This window comes from Corvus brachyrhynchos, unplaced genomic scaffold (assembly GCF_000691975.1).
Source record: "Corvus brachyrhynchos isolate BGI_N302 unplaced genomic scaffold, ASM69197v1 scaffold166, whole genome shotgun sequence".
NCBI classification, from domain to species: domain Eukaryota; kingdom Metazoa; phylum Chordata; class Aves; order Passeriformes; family Corvidae; genus Corvus; species Corvus brachyrhynchos.
In genome coordinates, this window is record NW_008239671.1 from 1,940,794 (window position 1) to 1,962,608 (window position 21,815).

At 40.4% G+C, this 21,815-nt stretch overlaps 1 protein-coding gene across 3 annotated transcripts in view; it reads left to right on the forward strand.

Annotated features, from left to right (window-relative positions):
- Nucleotides 1-21,815, forward strand: part of CTNNA2 (catenin alpha 2) — a 463,429-nt gene that overhangs the window by 110,949 nt on the left and 330,665 nt on the right. For all 3 annotated transcript variants that reach the window (XM_017742415.1, XM_008639874.2, XM_008639875.2), the window contains exons 4-7: nucleotides 486-652; nucleotides 4,355-4,474; nucleotides 6,585-6,851; nucleotides 21,502-21,705. In XM_017742415.1, the coding sequence (XP_017597904.1) occupies nucleotides 486-652; nucleotides 4,355-4,474; nucleotides 6,585-6,851; nucleotides 21,502-21,705 (758 nt within the window). The remainder of the gene's footprint in view (nucleotides 1-485; nucleotides 653-4,354; nucleotides 4,475-6,584; nucleotides 6,852-21,501; nucleotides 21,706-21,815) is intronic.

Genomic DNA, 21,815 nt, shown 5'->3' on the forward strand with positions numbered 1-21,815 from the left:
TGGAGTTGTTCAGCCTGGAGAAGAAAAGGCTCCAGGGAGACCTTCCAGCGCCCTCCAGTGCCTAAAGGGACTCCAGGAGAGCTGAAGATGAACTTGGGACAAGGGTTTGGAGTGACAGGACAGGGGGAATGGCTTCCCACTGCCAGAGAGCAGGGATGGATGGGATATTGGGAAGAAATTCTTCCCTGTGAGGGTGGTGAGGCCCTGGCACAGGGTGTCCAGAGAAGCTGTGGCTGCCCCTGGATCCCTGGAAGTGTCCAAGGCCAGGTTGGACAGGGCTTGGAGCAACCTGGGATAGTGGGAGGTGTCCCTGGGGTGGAACTGGATGGTCTTTAAGGCCCCTTCCAACCCAAGGGTTTTGTTGTTCTACGATTTTTTCCCAACAGCACTTAGCTTAGCTTCTAGTGAGTTATTTATACTTCCGGAAAATAACAAATGCAAGGCTCAAAGCTAACCCGAGTGACCATTTGTGTTCCCAATCCCAGGAGAAACAATGCGGATTGCCTCGTCGGAGTTCGCGGACGACCCCTGCTCCTCGGTGAAGAGGGGCACCATGGTGCGCGCTGCCCGGGCCCTGCTCTCGGCCGTCACTCGCCTGCTCATCCTGGCTGACATGGCTGATGTCATGAGGCTCCTCTCACACCTCAAAATCGTAGGCATTTTTCACCTTCTCTGTTGGATTTGTGTGCTTTGCGTGTGGTAAAACGGGATAAATCAATTAGGGATGTAACCGCCCACATTCCTTAGTCTCCACTGTGTTTTCATAAAGTGCTGGTAAGAGGTAGGAGTTAACACATTTCTGCATTAGTCTGATTCATTTTCTAGTTCTGCAGAAATTAGTATTTGGGCACTTGAAGCAAAATTTGTGAGATATCTTCAGTGACTGGACTCATGCTGCTGTTAAACAGCTCTCTGACCTGACCTGAAGCATTTACTCCCCTCACATCTTGTCCCAGTGGTTATGTTCCCAGTACTGCTGTCTTCTGTTTAGGTACTATAGTTGTCTACTCTTCTTTTTTTCTCTTCATGACTTCTGGATATATCTAAAGGTTGAATGTTTAATTTGGAGTGAGACAACAGTACAACTGTCTTATCAAAGAATAAAGAGGAACTAAAGATTGTCAGATAGTTTGGACAGATATATATTCACTTCTGATTGTCACCATTCCCATTTTTATACAGGAGTATTAAAAAGATTTTCGGTTGAAACTGGGAAATACATTTTTCCACCCTGCCTAGCTGTTGCACTGTTATATTTTTATTGCATAAACAAATCAACAAAAACCTTTGAAACAAAACAAAATTGTGCAGAAAATAATATACAGAGTATTTAAAGCCTGCCGAGTCCATGTGTGAGTTTAACAGAGGAGATGGAGAGTTGGTTCTTTTTAGCAACTGTTCAAAAAATACTTTCTTTTTTTTTTTTTTAAATTTGTCATTTTAACAGTGTAACTGTACAGCAATCTCATGTTCTGGAAAAACAGTGAGAACCCTTCAACTTGCAAACTGTGCAGATAACCTGAATAGCTGGAAAACAGTTTCCATAAGGAAAGAGGCCGATTTTTCAGCACAGGTTCTAGTGAGCTCTGCTTTAATGAGTAAAATGCTGCTCTCAGAATTGTCAGCACGTGGCTCTGGTTACGTGCAGTGTAAGCAGTGTCTCTCTCAAATATGCGTTTAATTTTTCCTCTCTATAGTGCTCCATGGAACTGTAATTCAAATTGTCCATTCCTAGCAAGGCCAACACTTGAATATCATAAACAACAGTTTTTTTCTGAACATTATGATGAAAATTTGTGTTCAAGCTCTTTCATAGGCGAAGAGAAATGTTCTGTAAAATACAAATGTCCAATGCTGGTTTGTAAGTGGGTGTATTTACTTGCACAGTTTACACCCTGGATTTGCAAGGGCAGTGTCTGGCAGTGTGGTTTGTAATCTCTGCATTTATCTGATGTTATTAAAAGTTCTGTTTCCAAGAAGTCAGCAATCTCTGTTTTGAGCAAAATTCAGCATAAGGACCTTAACTCTGAATTTCATTTTCATGTTAAAAAGGGTAATTTATTTCTGAGAATTCAACATGTAAATATCCTTATCTTACCACTTTACAATGCTAACTACTTTTAGACAAATAAATTACTAGGGGAAAATATGGTTATACTATACAAAATTGATGAAGGAACAGCTCGTCTATTGACTCAAAGGTAACCTTCAAAGACGTGTGTAAGTTACCCATAAAATTAATGAACTAAAATAATTCTGCATGTCAGAGTAATGAAGCCTGATTTATGCTGAATTGTGCTGTAATCAGTTTCCTCTGAAAGCATGTCAGAGGCTTCCCAGGAAATGGTGCATTTTAATTAGTGTTTTAGAGGGAATATATGCAGGTGCTTTCTGGAAGGGCTCTTGGTCATTGCATTCAGGTTATCTTTTTGCACTACTAAAATTAGAAATAGTGGTTATTGCAGAAGCTTTTGTAACACATTTAAAAACCATGTACCACTATTAGTATGTGGTCATGCACATAGAGAATTATGAATCTCTTGTAATTAACTCCAGGCTGGTTAATCAGAGGAACAGATCTATTCAGCTGAGTCGTGTTTTCCCAAGGATAGAGAACTTGCTCCAATATGAATTTGTTAAAAAGAAATTACAATAATAAAAACTAAAATATCATTAAAAAGGGGCTTGTGCTCCTGTCCTTTCTAGTATTTCTCATAACTGATTTCTTCATTTTGGAATCTGTGGTCTTGAGCCCTGACTGACACGATAGAGTATGATCAGCATCTTTGGAAATCTGATTATCAGAGTGGAATCTGTGACAAATTTTTCAGGAATTCTATTTAATATGGAGCAGGACTTAGAAAAACGTATGTCAGTTCATCATGTCTGTGCGTAGCATTACAAACATATTGAAGATGAAACTTCTAGTGTAAATGTTTCTTGATAAGAAAGGAAAATGTTTGTATTTTGCAAGAAGTTCTGAAGGAGCAAATTATTTAATACAATGATGCTTTTGCAATTTTTGTCATTGGTAAGGCAGTCAGTTCATTTTTAGAAAACATTGTTCTCCTTAAGAGCAAAAGAAGAGGTAATTTGGATTCTGAATAAGTTTGAAGCTTGTAAATCTGCAGTAACTTGGTTGATAATTTCCAATGTAACAGCTATGAATTTATGTTCCTGAATTATGCATTTTTCAATAGACATGTATGAGTTTGCTACTCTATTGCCCTGTAATTTGTAAATCTGCAGTAAGTAGGTAAAAGCCCAAAATAAAAATATAGTCTCAGTGGTAAGAAAACACAGAGCAACTCAAGCAATAAAAGACAGGTTCTGCACATAATTGTGCCTTTCTAAACTATTAAACACCAGCTACTGCTGAATTTATTGATTCCCAGCAGTATCTGGAGAGCTGCAAACCTCTGCTTATGCACAGGAGCTTGTCCCCATCCCAGTAAGCCCCTTCCTTTTGGGGGAAAATCTGTTATGCATGTTCTTATGAACTGCAGTAACAGCTTTTACCAAGAGGGAGCAGTAGAATCTTTTCAGTTCTCAATGTTTTTGCTTGGAATTGTGTTTTTATCTTGTGGGGAAGAGAAGTACAACTTTGAATTCCCATCTAGTCACAGTAATGTTTCCTTTACTTTTTGCATGAAAAGAGCATTTTATCCCTTCAGATATTTTTTCTTGCTTTGCATAAAGTTTCACAATACATTTGTTGGGTCAACTTGTTGGTATAACTGGGGTTTTATATCTTTGCCTGTTAGCTGCAGCATGACTGAGTAAGTGCAGGTGTGGTTTCTTGGGTAGATTCTTTCCTCAGTGTTAAATAACTAAAGAAGGGAAGCTCAGAACTGAGAAAAAAAGAAATAATACAAATATTTTGGGTTGAAGCTATCATTTGTTTCACAAAGATCCAGTGTTTTGGATTTATCAGGGTAAATTTAAGTCCTAATGGTAAGTTTGAATTTCCTTTTTAAATATTTCTTGCCCAGAATGAATAACTTTCTTTGTTTTCCCATAAAGCCTGTACCACACATTAAGAACATACTCGTGTATTTTGTTTTAAACCCCTCAGACATTAAATATTTCATCTGATGAGTGGGGAAATGAATACAGTTACATCTTTGACATTAGTTTTACATGATCCTAAAGCACAGTAAATGGGCAGTAATGCAGAGTGACAGCTGCTCTATTAAAAACCTAATTAAAGTTCATGGGACTCTCATAAAGCCTCTGTACAGTGATGGATGTGAAACCGAAATTGGGTCCATGTAAGAGAGTATTGGGTGGAATAGTCACAGACTTTTCAAAGAGTGGATTAAAATGCTGACAGAGCTGATTTCTTGCGTTGTAGGTAGAGGAGGCACTAGAAGCTGTGAAAAATGCAACAAATGAACAAGATTTAGCCAATCGCTTTAAGGAATTTGGGAAGGAAATGGTAAAACTGAACTATGTTGCTGCGAGACGACAACAGGTGAGTACAGGAGTGGCTGGAAAAGTCCATCTGCATTCTAAAGTTCTTGTGTTTTATGTCCAAGTCTGGTTTAAAATGTACAATGAGCTACTAATTGCTGTGTCATGGCCTATAATTTAATCACACTGATTATTTTTGAATGCAGTGAAGTTTTTTGGAAGTGCAGTTTCTTTAAGACTATGTTCCAAGAAGCTTCAATTAATAACAGATTGAAGGGTGAGAAAGGAAGTGACTCAGGAGGTTAAGGATAGTTTTAATTCAATGATTATTCCCATTTAATTCTAACCTATGCAGATTTCAGGTCACTCTGACAGCTGGTAAAGCACAAGCTCTTTGCTAGTTGAGTATAATTCAAGTTCAGGAGGAACAGAAATCTCCTTTGTGCTTAAAATCATTATTAATACTTTTCAGATTTTTTTTAAAAAAAATTATTCATTTATCAATTTATTCATTGCTAAGGCAGCTGAAAAAAAGACCAGAAAGTCACGATAACATTTATTCAAGGCCGGTCATTTTACAACTTTGCAATAAAGATAACCTTCCCCTGCACACTGTTCCTTTTAAGACACCGTGGAGTTGTATAAGGTCTCTCCATCTTCAATTATATTTGAATACCACCAGTAATTCAAGGATGTGTCATCTTTGTCCTGCATAGCGCACTGGATTTGGAAAGCTGGCTTTCTGTATTCATCCACCTATCTACCTTATTTTCTTAATTGCAATCATGGCAATGTACTTCTGAATAATGATTGTGGGGCATTTTCATGAAAAATAGCATTTTCATAATAGCATTCATGAAATTTCACTGAAATCGAATCATTGAATATATCAAGTTGGAAGAGACCTGTAAGGATCATCAAGCCCATCTCCCTGCTCCTTGCAGGACTATGTAAAAGCAAACCATATGACTAAGACAAATAAATTAAAAATGTAGAATCTAGTCACTGTATGAAAAGAGCTCTTCTGTGCATTCAGACACTTCCCCTGTGGAAATAGAGCTGTAAATATGGGAAAAAGAGAAAAATGTGGAAGTTAATGTTTATATCTGTTAAGTTCTTGTTGAAGATACAAGAATATGGCAAAAAATTCTCTCTGAAGAATGTTACCTGTCAGTTATGTGTGGCTGAAATTAATCAAGGGTAGAACCTTTAAATCCGGAATACCTGGGTCCTTTTCCAATGTTGGTGATAGACTCCATGTGTGAACATAAACATTAACTATTCAGCTCTCCAGACTGGTTTGTTCATAGTTTTAAAATATAATTAATAATGTTTTGTTATTCCTTATGAATATTGCTAGGGCTGCCTTAATGTTTGTAAGGCTTTCAAGGACAGTGTGATACGCACTATAATTTAAAAAAAAATCCTGGGTTAAATAACAATAATACATAATTCTGATAACATATTGTGCAGTATCTGATTGTTGTTTCCAGGGGAAACAAAAGAAAGTATCTGTCATGATATACTAAATATACAAACTCTGAAATCATATGAGGAATATGAAAAAATATGAAGGGAAGCAAAATAGAAATGTTGAGAGGCATATTTAGTAGGTCTTTAAGAACTAAAACCATATGGTGTTAGGTCATAGGTTGGACTTCATGATTTCAAAGGTCTTTTCCAACCTAGTTAATTCTTTGATTCTGTGATTCTATAATATTCATCTATGTAGTGCTTTTATTTTGATTTTTTTTTTAAAGGTCTCCCTTATGATAATTTTATAAAGGACATGGGAATAGTAATTAGAAAAATAAGGCACTTGCTGCAACAGGAGCATTGCACTTGCATTGCCTTTATGGAATCAGCCCAAGGAATCCAGCTGGTCAGGAAGAGGAATTTCGGATGTTTTATATACATTTTTTGTGGGTTTTTGCAAAAGAGAAGTGACTCTTTGGTAAGATATTGTGAGCACAATGTAACAGCTGTAGTGACACAGAAGGACCAGACTTCCTTGGGCAGGAGGGGAATTCTTTCAGTGATTTTTGGTGGATTCTGCCATAGATTCCATCTCTGCCGAGTCACTGCACGGCGTTTATGCCTGGATGCTCAAGGCAATGCATTCTAACATGAAACCTTTCATTTCCAGCTCTAAAAACTGTATTTTTGTTTAGGAACTGAAGGATCCTCACTGCAGGGACGAGATGGCCGCGGCCCGAGGGGCTCTGAAGAAGAACGCCACCATGTTGTACACGGCCTCCCAGGCCTTCCTCCGCCACCCCGATGTTGCAGCCACGAGGGCCAACAGGGACTACGTCTTCAAGCAAGTGCAGGAAGCAATTGCTGGGATCTCCAATGCTGCCCAGGCCACCTCGCCCACCGATGAGAGCAAGGGCCACACTGGCATAGGAGAGCTTGCTGCTGCTTTGAATGAGTTTGATGTGAGTATCAGCAGGGTGTGGAAAATGAGGCGTTTCTCCACACAGTCTACAGAGCTTTTAACTAAATTGTTCTTGTACAGGACTCAAATTCCCCTTTTCATTGACATCCACTTCCTCAGACTGCAGAGGCAAAGGGTAAATAACTGATTTGTGTTGGTTTTAGGGAGGAATAGTTGTTTGCTGCTAATGGGCTGGAATTACAAGGAGTTATTTGTGCTCGTATGCAGTGGCTGGGCTAGTGAGAAAAATAAGTTCTTGTTATCCATAGGATCTTTGACAAATCTAGGTACATAGGTCTAGAAAATGCAGAGTCTGATTAATCTAGCAGTTTAATTTTGTGACCAAGATCTGGGGTTGCTTGAATGGTAAAATCTTGTTTGTCCGGCAAGTCAGGAAGACAAGACAAAAAAATGAGGATGGTGATGGAGCTCAGCATCCTGGAAACATTAGCATTCAACTTGAATCATGAATTATGTTAATCAAAGGTATGGAAAAAGCATCTTTCAAACAGAGTTAATAGCAGTCAGTTCAGCTGTGGGCAAAGTGCTGCAGCCTCTATTCCAGCAACAGATACAGTTTCACTTAAGCAGCTTCCTTGACAGCTGATTGTTTAGCTGTTAATTTCATTAGCAGTCCTATCTGATGATTTTTCCCTACCTCATATGTGAGGATTGTTCTTCAGGCAGTGAAAAAAAAGGTTATGGCTGACATCTCTGAAAATATTTTCGTCTTTTTTTCTGACTTAAGGCAAAGATTTGTTGAAGTTATTATTAGGGAATGGCGTCCTTTTCACTTTGATTAAGGCACAAGGTTGCAATCCAAGCATCTGTCACTTGCAGTCAGGAGCTGCTCGGTCCTGCTGCATGTAGGGCTGCAAGTGGAGGTGTAGTGCAGGTGGCTCATCTCATGGCATGTTGGACTGGGCTTGTCTCCTGCATCTGTTCTTACATCTGTGGTTGTTCCTGTACAGTTACTGTGGGTTAAGATTTAGGGAATTCCTCACGGTTTTCAGGGCCTTTTCAGCTCACAGGTCCCTGGTTGGTAAGATCCTGGGAATAATATCCCTGTGTGGTCTGACTGTGCTCCAGCTTTTGTGTGGGACTTAGCACGTTATGGACAGCAAAAGTTTGACAAACAGGGACAGAAAACATGTGACTTCTCAGTCCCAAACTGATGATGCTGCTGCTGCCTTCTGGAAAAAAGGCTGTTGTTCAATGCAAAGAGAGTCGCTGTGCTTACTGAAAATAAATGTAGTGAAGACTGTGCGAGACATCTGATATTGTCCCCTGCCTCTATGAGAATATTCATCCTTTTTCTCCTCAGGTAAAGTCTTTTCCACTTTCCGTGATGTTGCAGAAGTCATGCATGTGTGTGGGAGATGTACAGCCATAGTAGCGTGTTCTGTTCATAATTACATGTGGAAAAACACCCTTTTGGGGGAATTTTCTCTTTCTTATTTTAGGAAACGAAATGAAAACTTTCTCCTCTTACAATGATACAGAGAGTTACAATGATACAGAGATTGAAACAATTATATTATCCGTTTTCTAACTCACTGCTTAGCTGTTGAATGAGATTTATTCACAACTAATTTTGCAACAGAGATGACATTCCCTAAACTCCAGGGAAAGTCAAAATTTATAGCTGTTGATGGTGGGATGATTGTGAATTTACCTTTATGTTTTACAAGCAAGAAAACAAGAAATACTACTAGACTAGTAAAACCATGATATGAGTAAAAAGGTCATGGAGAAAAAAAAATTGCTTTTTATGGTGGCAGTGTATTACTTCATCAAGGGAAAGGAAGTCTGTATTTTCTAATGAAAATAATTTTACAGAATATTTATTTTACAGTCTCAGTCATATTGATTGAGATCGGTTTGTATTTGGTATGAAGTGATTATTAAACCCTGCATTATATATGCCAAGATAATTCTTCTGTACTAAAAATAAATTCACAGGTGTTTTTCATAATTTTTAGCACTTCTCAGCCTTCATTATTTCAAATTTTGGAATCAGTGTTCTGTGGCTTAGTGCTTCAGATAACTGCAGTGTAAATAATCTGAATATTTTCTCAATCAAAATATCATCACGTGGAACACAAACAATTATTCTACCCATCTGAAGCACTTCAGACTTTGTGTTTAACTAGGTCTTAAGATAATTGTCACACTCTATGCATTGGTGTGTTGTATAAAGTCACCTGTGAGTTATTAGCAGCAAAGTTTTGGAGACAGTTGTCATTTATTGCTTCTCAGAGATAATTTATGTAGAAATCAGGAGGGTTCACAATCTGTTCCTTATTAGATTTTTTCCTTTAAAGTCCTATTTGAAGATGATTGATGAAAAAGATACGTGTTTAGTGCCTTGTTGCTTTGTCCTTTAACTTCTGTGTTCCTGCTTTAATCTTGTATGATTTAAAACCAGGTATTCCTAGTTTTATTAGTAATTTCTTATTAAAATTTGGCATATATTTTATGCTCATGAAATATTTCTGAGTTCTTAATGCAAATGGGGGTGCACAGTTTACTTCCTCTGATGATACTTGGCCAAATTTATGGAAGCTGTGTAGATAAATTTTTGAAGAACTTACTGTGAGCTCTGAAAAGACTCCGTTTTCACTGAGGAAATGGTAATTTTGATCTGGTAAGGTCTCATCTCTTCTGGTTATTGAGGGACTGCTGTGTTGGCACATGTTAAATTGTGGGATGGATTTATCTGGCGTCCTCCCCACGGCCCTCATGGTGTACAGCAGAGACAGGACCTGCATGTCAAACTGGAGTGTGGTGGGGAGGTAGATAAAAAGAGAGTGAAATTACTGAGTGAGAAGAAATGCAATGAGAAGGACCAGGAAGCCTGTGCTGGGTGAAAACTGGAATGAAGATAGATGGCATCAACACTGGTGTGGGTTTGGCAACTGCAAGGGGGTAAAAATACATGTGGATATAAAAATATATATTTGTATCTGGATATAAAGTAAAGGAATAATTGTGTCCAAAGAAGGGGAATGGAGCTGGGGAAGGGTCTGGAGCACCAGGCATGGTTGAAGGAGCTGGGAAAGGGGCTCAGGCTGGAGCAAAGGAGGCTCAGAGGGGACCTGGTGGCTCTGCACAAGTCCCTGACAGGAGGGGGCAGCTGGGGGGGTCGGGCTCTGCTTGCAGGGAACAGGGACAGGAGGAGAGGGAACGGCCTCAGGCTGGGGCAGGGCAGGCTCAGGGCAGGGAAAGCTCCTTTACCCAAAGGGTGCCCAGCCATGGCACAGCCGCCCACAGCCATGGTGGAGTCCCCACCTGTGGAGGACTTCAAAAGCCATGTGGGTGTGGCACTTGGGGACATGGGTCAGTTGTGGCCTTGGCAGTGCTGGAGTTGGACTCAATCCTAGAAGGCTTTTCTAATCCAAGCCATTTTGTTATTCCATGGTTGTCTCTACCACAGCAAGAGCTGCACACAGATAGCTGGGGAATGTGTTCTCCATGATGGAATAGGGAGGGGGCAGTGACAGGCAAAAATAGTATTTATTGGGCACTTGGGATTTCTGGTGAGTAGGAGGGTGCCTCCTCTCAGAATATGGACTGGATTACAATTCCTTAGTCCCCAGGAGTGCAGCTGTGTCAGTGGGATGTGCTGACAACACCTCAGAAGTGCTAATCACAGTGGAAATTCAGATTCTAGGGGTTTCAGACTGGGTAACCTACAATGCTTTACATTTTATGCAATTCTAAGTAATTTCTTTTAGATTTGGATATGAAAAATGAGGGTAATCATTCTTGTACAGTGCTGTGAGGGTGGGTGTAATGGCGTTGTAAATATAAAGCTGTTTACTATGCATGCACCATAACTCCATAAAAAGGATTATTCCTGTGTTGAAGCAAGACTTGAATTATCTGCAGTAAAATGAAATAAAATTTATAAATCCTCTGACTTAGAGAGGGGACGAAAAGATATCTAAAGGAACAAAGGACCAAAACCCTTTTTCTCCATTGATGCGAAAAGCAAATATCTGTTGTTTTCTGTATTGCTTCAGAAAGCACTGATGAGCTGGCTTAGCTGACTTTCTCCCTGACTTTTGTGTTCGTGTGTGCAAATTCTGCCTCTAGCAATGGAATAAAATGATACTTTATTTGTTAAAAGGGATATATAGTGCTTGCTTTTTAATATATGTTAATCCAAACAGGCAAGCCCTATAGCTGATGTTGTTTCATCTGATGTTCTATCATTTTTTGTCTTTTTAATATTGCATTTATTGTTTCTCTGTGTTTTGTCTTTAAAGTTGCAGTCCAGCAATGTTGGTCCTTGTTACATCTTGAACTGCTGGGCCTGTGAATCACCCCTTTACTCTCTGATTTCTGAGTGTGAAAATAATCTGGTTTATAAAGGAATTTAAAGGAATATGAAGGGAAGTGGTCACAGCACCAAACCTGCCAGAGTTCAAGTACCATTTGGACAATGCTCTCAGACAGAGGGTAGGATTCTTGGTGTTGTCCTGGGACGGGCCTGGGTTTGGACTGGTTGATCCTTGTGGGTCCCTTCCAACTCAGGCAACACTCCATGATTTGATATGGTTGAGATTTGAAAGAGGTGGTTAAAATGGATTTTGGTACTTGAGGTATTTATGTATTTGGGATAGGTCCCAGGGTACTGAAATGGTACTATTTTTTGTCATGAGCAGCATTTGAACTGAGAAATTACAGGCAGAGTAACTCAATCTTTAATGAATTTTGGAACAGAACAAGTCAACCATTTGGGAGATGACTACATTTGATGAGAAAGAAAGTGTCTGATGACACTGGTCACTGTCCTCCAGGCTGTTAAATGCAGCTCATCATTAATAAATGGTCTATCATAACATATTTTGTGAAAACATTAATGCTCCTTTAGGAATATTTTGCATGGCTAGAGAATGCAGTGCACCTTAAATGGAGTGAAAAATCTAATAAGTGTGTAATGAGGGGAAAACATTACAGAGAAACTGAAAAGACAAAGTATCGGGGTATAGCAATAGCAAAGACTGCTTTTTTTGGATAATAAAATTAAGAGCTGTCAAAATGTGGCAGAAACGTAGCGGACAGAAGAAATGCTCTATCATTAAATGACTACCTTTAAAATGTTCCTTTTTGGACAAATAACTGCTAGATAATCTGATTTCTGCAGAACATTTATGGAATTGCAATTTGCTTGTAAATGTGTTCTTTGATGAAGTGATTTGTGATGCTGCAGAGAAAAGGACAAAATGTGGGCTTCGAAATAAGAATTGAAATGTGCTTGTTTCGCTACTGAAATTCATAAGAAACAATTGCAGAAATATTACTGCACATCCCACAGCAATTTGGAACCAGACTTGTTGAGCTCGAGTAGCTCTAGCCCAGGCAAATGGCAATTTCTGTATAATAGCAGTTCTATATTGAATTTAACTAGGAATGCACTGGGGAAAAGTGTGCTGCAAATTCAGATCACCTCATGTATGGATTTGGATGAAATACTGTAGAATCTCAGAATGGTTTGGGTAGGCAGGGACATTAAAGCTCATCTCATTCCACCCCTTACCATGAGCAGGGACACGTTCCACTAGACCAGGTTGCTCCAAGCCCTGTCCAGCCTGTCGTTCCCCCTTGTCCTATTAGTCCATCCCTTGTCCAGAGTCCTTCTCCAGCTCTCCTGGAGCCCCATAAGGCACTGGGAGGAGCTCTGAGGTCTCCCTGGAGTCTTCTCTTCTCCAGGTGAACACCTCCAGCTCTCCCAGCCTGGCTCCAGGGCAGAGGTGCTCCAGCCCTCTGATCAACTTTGTGGGTCTCATCTGGACTCATTTCCCCATGTCCACAAATTTCTTACGTTGAGAGCCCCAAAATACAGGTTGGATTTTTTGTCCCTGGTGCAGCTGAAGTGGCTTTTACCCTGCAATGATGTCAAGCCAAACATTTCCTATGTGAAGGCAGCCAGGCTGCACCCCAATGTTTCCAACACTTCAATGCAGTAGTGAGGTGCTTTGTCACTGTCTGCACTCCTCAGATCTCCCCTGAGTAGGGAAATACCAGACTGGTCGTGCTTTGTATATTAAGAAAATAATGACCAACAGCAAAATGTTGCATTTTACACTAAATCCCAAAGCTTCACCTGTTTGAAGAGATGTGTTTGAGGATGCTGAACTGATCTTTCAAATGAGGAAGAATCAGAGTAAATTTTTGAGGTCCTGATGATGCTGAGGGGCCAAACAAGCTTTTCTTTTCAGTTGTTGCTGCATTTCCCTGCTCATTGCAACCCCTTCTGTGTATGTATGGGCTTGTTTATATATTACTGTGGAAAGGGTCAGCTCCAGAGTACAAGGGACAGCACTGGAAATGTCAGGATTTTGGTAGCAAGTGCATAGCAAAAATGTGACCTCTGTAAAGAGAAGCACGCTGGGTAACTGTGGATTAGGATCTCACTGCCTTCATTCCCCTTTAGCAGTGGGAATGGTGCTTCTGAGCTGTATTTGCTGTACAGGAGCACCATCTAGTGGGCTTCTAGATTTATTTTTTTTATATCTATATATTTCTTTAATATCTATATATTTTTTTAATATCTATGTATTTTTCCCCCCGAAATGCTCTTGTATAGTAAATTAGTATTGTGGAAAGATTACCAATTAAAAATACTCTTTGTAGTTTAAACACAGCAGTTTGCTACTTCTTTTGGTGGTAGCAGAAGCCTTTTGCCAACGCACCAACTGCTACCTGTGCTTCCCTGTCAAATACATTTAACCTGTTTGCAGTAGGCCAGTTTATTTGCAAAGGGATTTTTGTAGTGAACCCTCATCCACACAAATTTGTTAGAGATAGTAAAAACACAGAAAAGAAACACACTTAAAGAAACGAATGATCATTTCTGTAAGTAAATGCGTTTCTGTAGCAGTACAGTTACTGCATTATTATTCAAATTATTACAGGTTTCTTATTTTCTTGTTAAAGTAAGTATGAATATCTTAAGGCTAAATCAAAAACATATTAAATTTTTTTCAGGTTACATATAATAGCTCGGAAAGAGCACTAAGTGAAATGTTCTAATTAGACTACACTTGCTACTATTTTGCCTGTGTTTATTTAGCACCTCTGAGATGCGTCTGTAGCTTAGGTATGTGAGAAGTGAACACCAGCACTATTTCAGGGAAGCAGCATCTCCATTTACATTTGGAGAGCAGTCAGGAGAGGGGGCTGGGAAGGTGGGGGCTGTTTCTTCTGCTCGTGGTTGTGCACTTCTGCCTGAGTGGGATGCTAATGAAGCTGCTGTGGGTGGGTCCAGTCTGGTGTGCCAGAGGGAAAAAGATCAGAGAATCACAGCATGGTTCGGGTTGGAAGGGACCTTAAAGACCATCTCATTCTTGATGAATGGGCAGGGACACCTTCCATTAGCCCAGGCTGCTACAAGCCCTGTTCAGCCTGGCCTTGGGCACTTCCAGGGATGGGGCAGCCACTGACACCCTCAAAGTCAAGAATTTCTTCCCAAGATCCCATTTAACCCTGGCTCTGGCAGTGGGAAACCATTCCATCTGTGCTGTCACTCCATGCCCTTGTCCCAAGTATCTCTCCAGCTCTCCTGGAGCCCCCTCCGAATTATTTCTCTGTTGTTTCATCACTCTAGAGCAGCTCAGCAAAAGCTGCAGTGTAGCATTGCACTGCCACGCTCTTATTCCTTCGAATCCCAGCTGTATGGTGTGTCTGTGTAACACAGCATTGTGGCAGGTAGAAACATCTGATTTATTGCTAAACAGGAGCTCAGCAGCCTTGTTAGCACTGCAGGAGACACGGACAAAGGTACAGAAGCCAAACCTGCGAGCACACAGCATTTGTTTTCGCAGTAGTGCCGGCACTTCTGACAAAGAAATACATCAAACACTCTTTTTTATACAGTCTCGTCTCGGAAAAACTGGGTTCGTCAGTATATCATGTGCTGCCTTCTACACAAAGGCAGTTTTTCCTGCTGCCTTGTGGTTGTGACATTGTTTATCTAAAATACCTATCACACTTTGCAGTGGCATTTACCTTGAAAATTGGATTTTCCTTGTCCTAAGGGCAGTTGTGTATTCACTGGCTGAGGAAGTGTTAAAAGCCCTGTGGATGTAGCGCTCGGTGAACATGGTGGTGGTGGTAGGTTTATGGTTGGACTTGATATCTTAGAGTTTTTTTCCAACCTTAACCATTCTGTGATTCTGTGATTCTAAATCATTAAGAACCATGTTAGGAAATGGTCTCTGGCTTGAAGGTTTTACATGTTAAACAGAACTAAAATGTGTTCAAGAAATAAACAAGCCAGAGGTTCTGAAGAAGCTGCTGAAATTTCCTTAAGACTTTCTATGTAGACAAACCAGGTGATGAGCAGATTTTTCATGAGCAATAAGGCAATTGCACATAACAATGAAGTAATTTAATTGGAAAATGAAGGCAATGATACAGTAATTCTAGTTCTTTTGGAGTTGTAAAACAATTTAAAATTATTTATTTAATGTTTTGCTTTTGCTTTGCATTATATTTCTAATAAAGACTGTGAGGGTTTTTTTGGTATGGTTGAAAATGAGATTCTAATCCAGATAAATGTCACTAAATTCAAATGATTATGTGCTCTCTGGTTGTACAATACATTTACGTAGGGTATATGGCTATTCTAGTATTTTTAGTTGAAGTATGAATAATTTATGCAATATTTTAAATTTCCGAAGTTGTGTCCTCTTGTTTATTAGCGTTTGAGATAGTTTATTGCCTTCTGAACAAGAGAAAGGTGGTTTTTAGCAGTAATTAGTATGAAGAGGTTTATTTTCAGAAGTCTTTAATATTTATTAAAACATGACAACTTCTCTGTAAACACACCTTGATATAATTTAAGGGAAAAAGAAGAGTTGAAAAGAAAATAGTTAACTTTACAGACTTCACAGAATTCACAGAATGTCTGGATTGGAAGAGACCTTCAAGATCATCGAGTCCAACCCATGCCCTAGCACCTCAGCTACATCATGGCATCGGGTGCCATATCCAGTCTTTTTTTAAATACATCCAGGGATGGTGATTCCACCACCTCCCCAGGCAATCCATTCCAGCACTTTATCACCCTTTCTGTAAAAAACCTTTTCCTAATATCCAACCTGTATTTCCCTTGAGACTGTGCCCTCTTGTTCTGTCAGTTGCTGCTGGGTGACAGAGGTCAACCCCCACCTGACTACAACTACCCTTCAGGGAGTTGTGGAGAGTGATAAGGTCACCTCTGAGTCTCCTTTTCTCCAGGCTAAACAACCCCAGCTCCCTCAATCATTCCTCACAGGGCTTGTGTTCCAAGCCCTTCACCAGCCTTGTTGCCCTTCTCTGAACGAGCTCAAGCACCTCAACGTCCTTCCTAAACTGAGGGGCCCAGAACTGGACACAGCACTCGACGTGCGGCCTCACCAGTGCCGAGTACAGGGGAAGAATGACCTCCCTGGTCCTGCTGGCCACACTATTCCTGATACAGGCCAGGATGCCATTGGCCTTCTTGGCCACCAGGGCACACTGCTGGCTCATGTTCATCTGGCTATCGACCAGTACCCCCAGGTCCCTTTCTGCCTGGACACTGTCCATCCACACTGTCCCCAGCTTATAACATTGCAGGGGATTATTGTGGCCAAAATGCAGTACCCGGCACTTGGACTTACTTAACTTCATCTTGTTGGACTCTGCCCATCTATCCAACCGGGCCAACACTCTCTGCAGAGCCCTCCTACCTTCCATCAGATCAACACATGCTCCCAGCTTAGTGTTATCTGCAAATTTACTAATGAAGGACTCTTATTTCCTCATCCATGTCATCAATAAAAATATTGAACAGAACGGGCCCCAGGACGGACCCCTGAGGGACACCACTGGTGACTGGTCACCAGCCGGATGGATGCAGCTCCGTTCACCACCACTCTCTGGGCCCGGCCATCCAGCCCGTTCCTAACCCAGCAAAGAATGCTCCTGTCCAAACCACATGCTGCCAGCTTTTCCAGGAGTATGCTGTGGGAGACAGTGTCAAAGGCCTTGCTGAAGTCCAGTCAAAGGCCTTGCTGAAGTCCAGCTTTATTTGGAGAAGATTTTATCACAAGTTTTAACAGTTTTCAAAAAAATCTTCAATTATATTAAAATTAATTTTCTTGGATTTTGTTTCAGCAACTGTAGCCAAAAATGATGCATGCTTACAGCAATCCATCTACATTCATAAAGAGGTTTGAAACACTTAATTATAAAGACTGAATTATAGTATCAGTCCTTGATTTATGGCTCTAATGTTAGTTAACTAATTAGAAATGTAAAGTATTCCAGTTCATTTACATGCATCGTTCATTAACTGGCTTTTAAGAAGTGATGGTAAATTGCAACTTCTAAAGAAATTTATTTAGCCAGATTTTCTGTCAGCTATTTCTTTCTTCTTTCCAAGAAGACATTATTTCCTTGTTAATATAAGTGCAAGAGTTTTACAGGTGTCAATAACATAGTCTGAAGTTGAATTTTGGTACCAAGTTTTCTTTGAAGAGGAGTAACACCTTTTGTAAGCAATAATTGTGTCTCTTTGGTATCTCAACATTGGGAGCTGTCACGGAGCTGGTTCTCATTCCCAAAACTCCAAAATCTGTTTTCCTTGTGAGATATTTGAGAAAGAGTTTAAAATAAACATCTAGACTATCATTTATTTATAACCACCCATCAGAAAGTAACTACATCATTATTATTATATTTTTAGCAAAACTGAGGTTCATGGTATTGGGAGGGGAGGCAACTGAACTGACACAAGGTGATTCTGAGAAAATTCTGACTGGATGGTGGGAAGGAAAAAGTCACCCATGATCACCCATGAAGGTGATAAGGCACTCAAACAGTAGGCAGAGAGGTTTGGAAAATCTCCAAGGACGGAATTCTCATTGTCATCTTCATCTTGACTGGATGAAGCCTTGAGCAATCTGGCTTGATGTTAAAGTTGATTGTGTTTTAAGGAGCGGTTTAAAATATAACCTTCAGGAGTTTGTTCCACCCTAACTTATCCTGGGATCCTGAATTATAATTAACAGATGTCCCAAACAAATATTTAGTAATATTTAGCCCTAGAAATTAATTATAAGTAAAAAGTTTTATGGGATGTGGGTGAAAAAATATTGAGTGCAACTGAGTGACTTCTATTTTTCACGAGCTAAGTTTTGATCATCATAAGGATTTCTCCTATTTAGAAATAACCCAGAAATATATTCCATTTTTACAGTTTAAAGTGAGGAAGGCTGGCTTGGGTTGATTATACACCCTCTGTGCTACACAATTTAGTATTGAAAATCTAACTGGTATTTGTATGTAGTCTGTAAAGAAATTCCTGAATTTATTAATGGAATATGACACATCTGCCTGTGAAGACAATCAGTTGGGTTTCAGTGACCAGAAATACCAGAGATACTTGATCTGTAGATTGCTCACCTTCAGGACTTGAAAAGGATGGCAGTATGCACAGAATCCCAGGATGGGTCAGGCTGGAAGGGACCACAGGGGATCATCTGGTCCAACCTCCCTGCTCCAGCCGGGCCATCCCAGAGCACAGGGCACAGGATTGTGTCCAGATGGCTCTGGAATATCCCCAGTGAGGGTCACTCCACACCACTGAGTGATCTGTTCCACTGTTCACAGTTCTTCCTCATGTCCAGGTGGAACTTCCTGGGATCAGTCCCTGCCCGGTGCTCTGGTGCCATTGCTGGGCCCGGGAGCAGAGCCTGGGCCCTGCCCTGAGCCCTCCCTGCAGCCAGGGACACCCAGGGCTGAGGGCCCCTCTCAGCTGGGGCTCCTCTCGAGGCTGAGCAGCCCTGGCTCCCTCAGCTTTTCCTGGGCACGGAGATGCTCCAGGCCCTTCCTCATCTCTGCAGCCTCTGCTGGCCCTGCTCCAGGAGCTGTCTCCCTCCTGTCCTGAGGAACTCAGAGCTGGACACAGGACCCCAGATGTGCCTCACTAGGGCTAAGTAGAAGGGTAGGATCACCTCCCTGACCTGCTGGCAATGCTCTAGTAATCAATCCACTGGCCTTCTTGGCACAAGGACACACTGCTGGACATGGACAGTTGTCCACTAGCACATCCAGGTCCTTCTCCCCAGAGCTGCTCTCCAGCAGGTCACCCCCAGCCTGAGTAGGTGTCTGGGGATATTCCTCCCTGGGTGCAGGACCCTGTATTTACGTGTGCAAATACATAAGTAAATGCACATGCGTATTTCCATATTCCAGGTAGGTCCTTGGGTCTCACAGAAGACTTTTGTGCAGGATCTTCCAGACCATCCAGGAAGAAAAATGTGATTCATGACTTGCTGAGAGGTGTAAGATCTGTTTGAAATTTGCTGTGTGGGTAAAGAACCTTACAGCTATGGCTGCGAGGAAGAGGAGGAAAAGGGAGGCATTTCTGGAAGGATTGGTTAGGAATCTGAAACATGGCAGCTATTTTTTTCAATTTTTTTTCTTCTTGCTAATTCCATAAGTTTCCTGTATAATTCATTTGGTGCAATTGCAGTCTTACTACTGTCAAGTGAAATACGAGGTTGTGAAAAAGAGTTTATACAGTTGATTTCTGAAAATCCCAAGCATTACCCTTTGGCTCAAAACCCCCATTACATAAATACGCACATGCCTAACTCTTAGAGAAGTCATTTCTAATTTAGGTGCTTGTTAAACTGCTCTGCTTACTGCTATGAAACACAGACCCCAGAAGATACATGTGAGACATTATTTCACATTCTGGCTAATGCAGCAGTTTTTTCTGCCAAGTCAGCAGTTCCTGGACCTGGAACAATACATTATCTGGTTAAAGTTCTTTTATTTGTCCTTTTATTAAATAAGGGATTTTCATAAATTCCTTGTATTTATTGCTATTTAACTGCTGAGGATTCAGTGGAGTTACAGATTTCTCAGGGTTTGATCCTTTCTCCATTAGTGATGAGACTTATGGGGTCTGTTTGTGAACTAGAAGTTTTAATGAGAAATAAGATCTTTTCTAAGAGCCTTGCCCTACTGAAATAAAGAAAATACATGGAATCAGTTTTTAGCCTCAAATAAATCCATTTGAACATTTTCTGATTAATAATAAACAGGTACAGTTTTCAATGCTAAAGGCACATGTTGGTTATGTGTCCTGTTCCTAAATTCTAATGTACATTTTAATACACTGTGTTTGTTTTGTTGGTTTTTTTTTCAAATTACTGGTATCATTTGGCTTGCCCTTGCTGATTACTCTTGGATATTAAAAGAAATAGACTAATCATAAAATTATCAGAACATTGTGAAAATTAAAAGGGTTCATTGACAAATCTTATGTGCTTTAAAATAGGTGTGATTATTAGAAATCAGAATGCTTTTATGTTTTTCATTCCTATTTCATGATTTATTTTCTTTTAAAGCTCGAATAACAAGTGCACAGCTTCCAGAGCATTTTTAGTCCATAGGAAATTAGGGAACTTCTTTGTAAGATTTGAACAAAAGGTTCCTGAATTACACGGTGTTATAAATGTGCCCGAGAGTGGGAGCAGGTAACTGTTGCCTTTGTATTTCTTACCTGGAACTGCAAAAGGAGAAAAGAAGATCAAAATATAATCCAGCAGTGACTCAAAACTCATAACTTTACATAAGGTTTTATGGTGAGAAGAGTAGAATCAGTGTGGTTTAGACCAATTTGATATTTGGTAATAAGTTTGATAGATAGAGTACACAAGTCTTTAGCAGTGATCATAATTTAGGAATTAGTCTGTCTTTATTATAAAAGAGTCTTTGAAAATCAATTCTTTTTCTAGTGAAATAAAGATATTTTGCTAACCAGTGGACTATTTGACAAATTAAACATGTTTTCAGATTGTCTTCATGTAGTGCTCCCTTTTTAGTTAACTAATCCAGCACTTTTTTCCTGACCAAAAACCAAAAAAAGCTGTTAAAAGATGCTCTACAGAATGGAAATGAGAGATTTCATATTTTTGTGCAAGTGTCATTATCTAGTAATGATTTTCTTGCAGTCTTATTCCTCAATTTTTTAAATTCATGAAATATTGGGGTAATATAGTTACATTTCAGCAGGGTAGGCTGCTTATAAAAATAATCAAAATGAAATTATTAACAGAGAATATCCCACTCTATCTTCAGGAATAAAAAACTTACACCTTGCATATGAATGTCCTGAAGAACCAAGAAATTTCCAGAATATTTGTGGAAGAATAATACTGGTTTAGCATCATGGATTGGTTTGGGTTGGAGGACCTTAAAGATCATCTTGTTCCAAGCCCCTGGCGTGGGCAGGGATACCTTGCACTGGACCAGGTTGCTCCAAGCCCCATCCAAGCTGGCCTTGGACACTTGCAGGGATGAGGCAGCCACAGCTTCTCTGGGTAACAAGGCTGTGAACTTTTTATATATATGTGTAATTGTTTTTCATATTATTTATCTACTGTGATTTTAGAGTTACCAGATATTTCTCTAATACTTACATTTTCCGGAATTTGGTAGATAATTGTTCCAAGAAAGTTTAGATAATCCTTGAGGTCCCTTCCAACCTGGTATTCTACGATAAATTATTTCTAGGGAAGACTAAAAAAAACCTCTCCGAAGGCACTGAAAATGCCAAAGACCCACGAACACTCATCGCGTTCCCGTTTTCCTTTTCCTTCCAGAACAAGATCATCCTAGACCCGATGACGTTCAGCGAGGCGCGGTTCCGGCCGTCCCTGGAGGAGCGGCTGGAGAGCATCATCAGCGGGGCGGCGCTCATGGCCGACTCCTCGTGCACGCGCGACGACCGGCGCGAGCGCATCGTGGCCGAGTGCAACGCCGTGCGCCAGGCCCTGCAGGACCTGCTCTCCGAGTACATGAACAACGTAAGTCACACCCACTGCTCGCTCGCGGGGCGCCTCGGCCTCCCGCTTTTGTATCTCGCAAAAGTGGTAACGCGGCTTTGTACCGAGCGTAGAGGTGGTGCTGTTTGAGT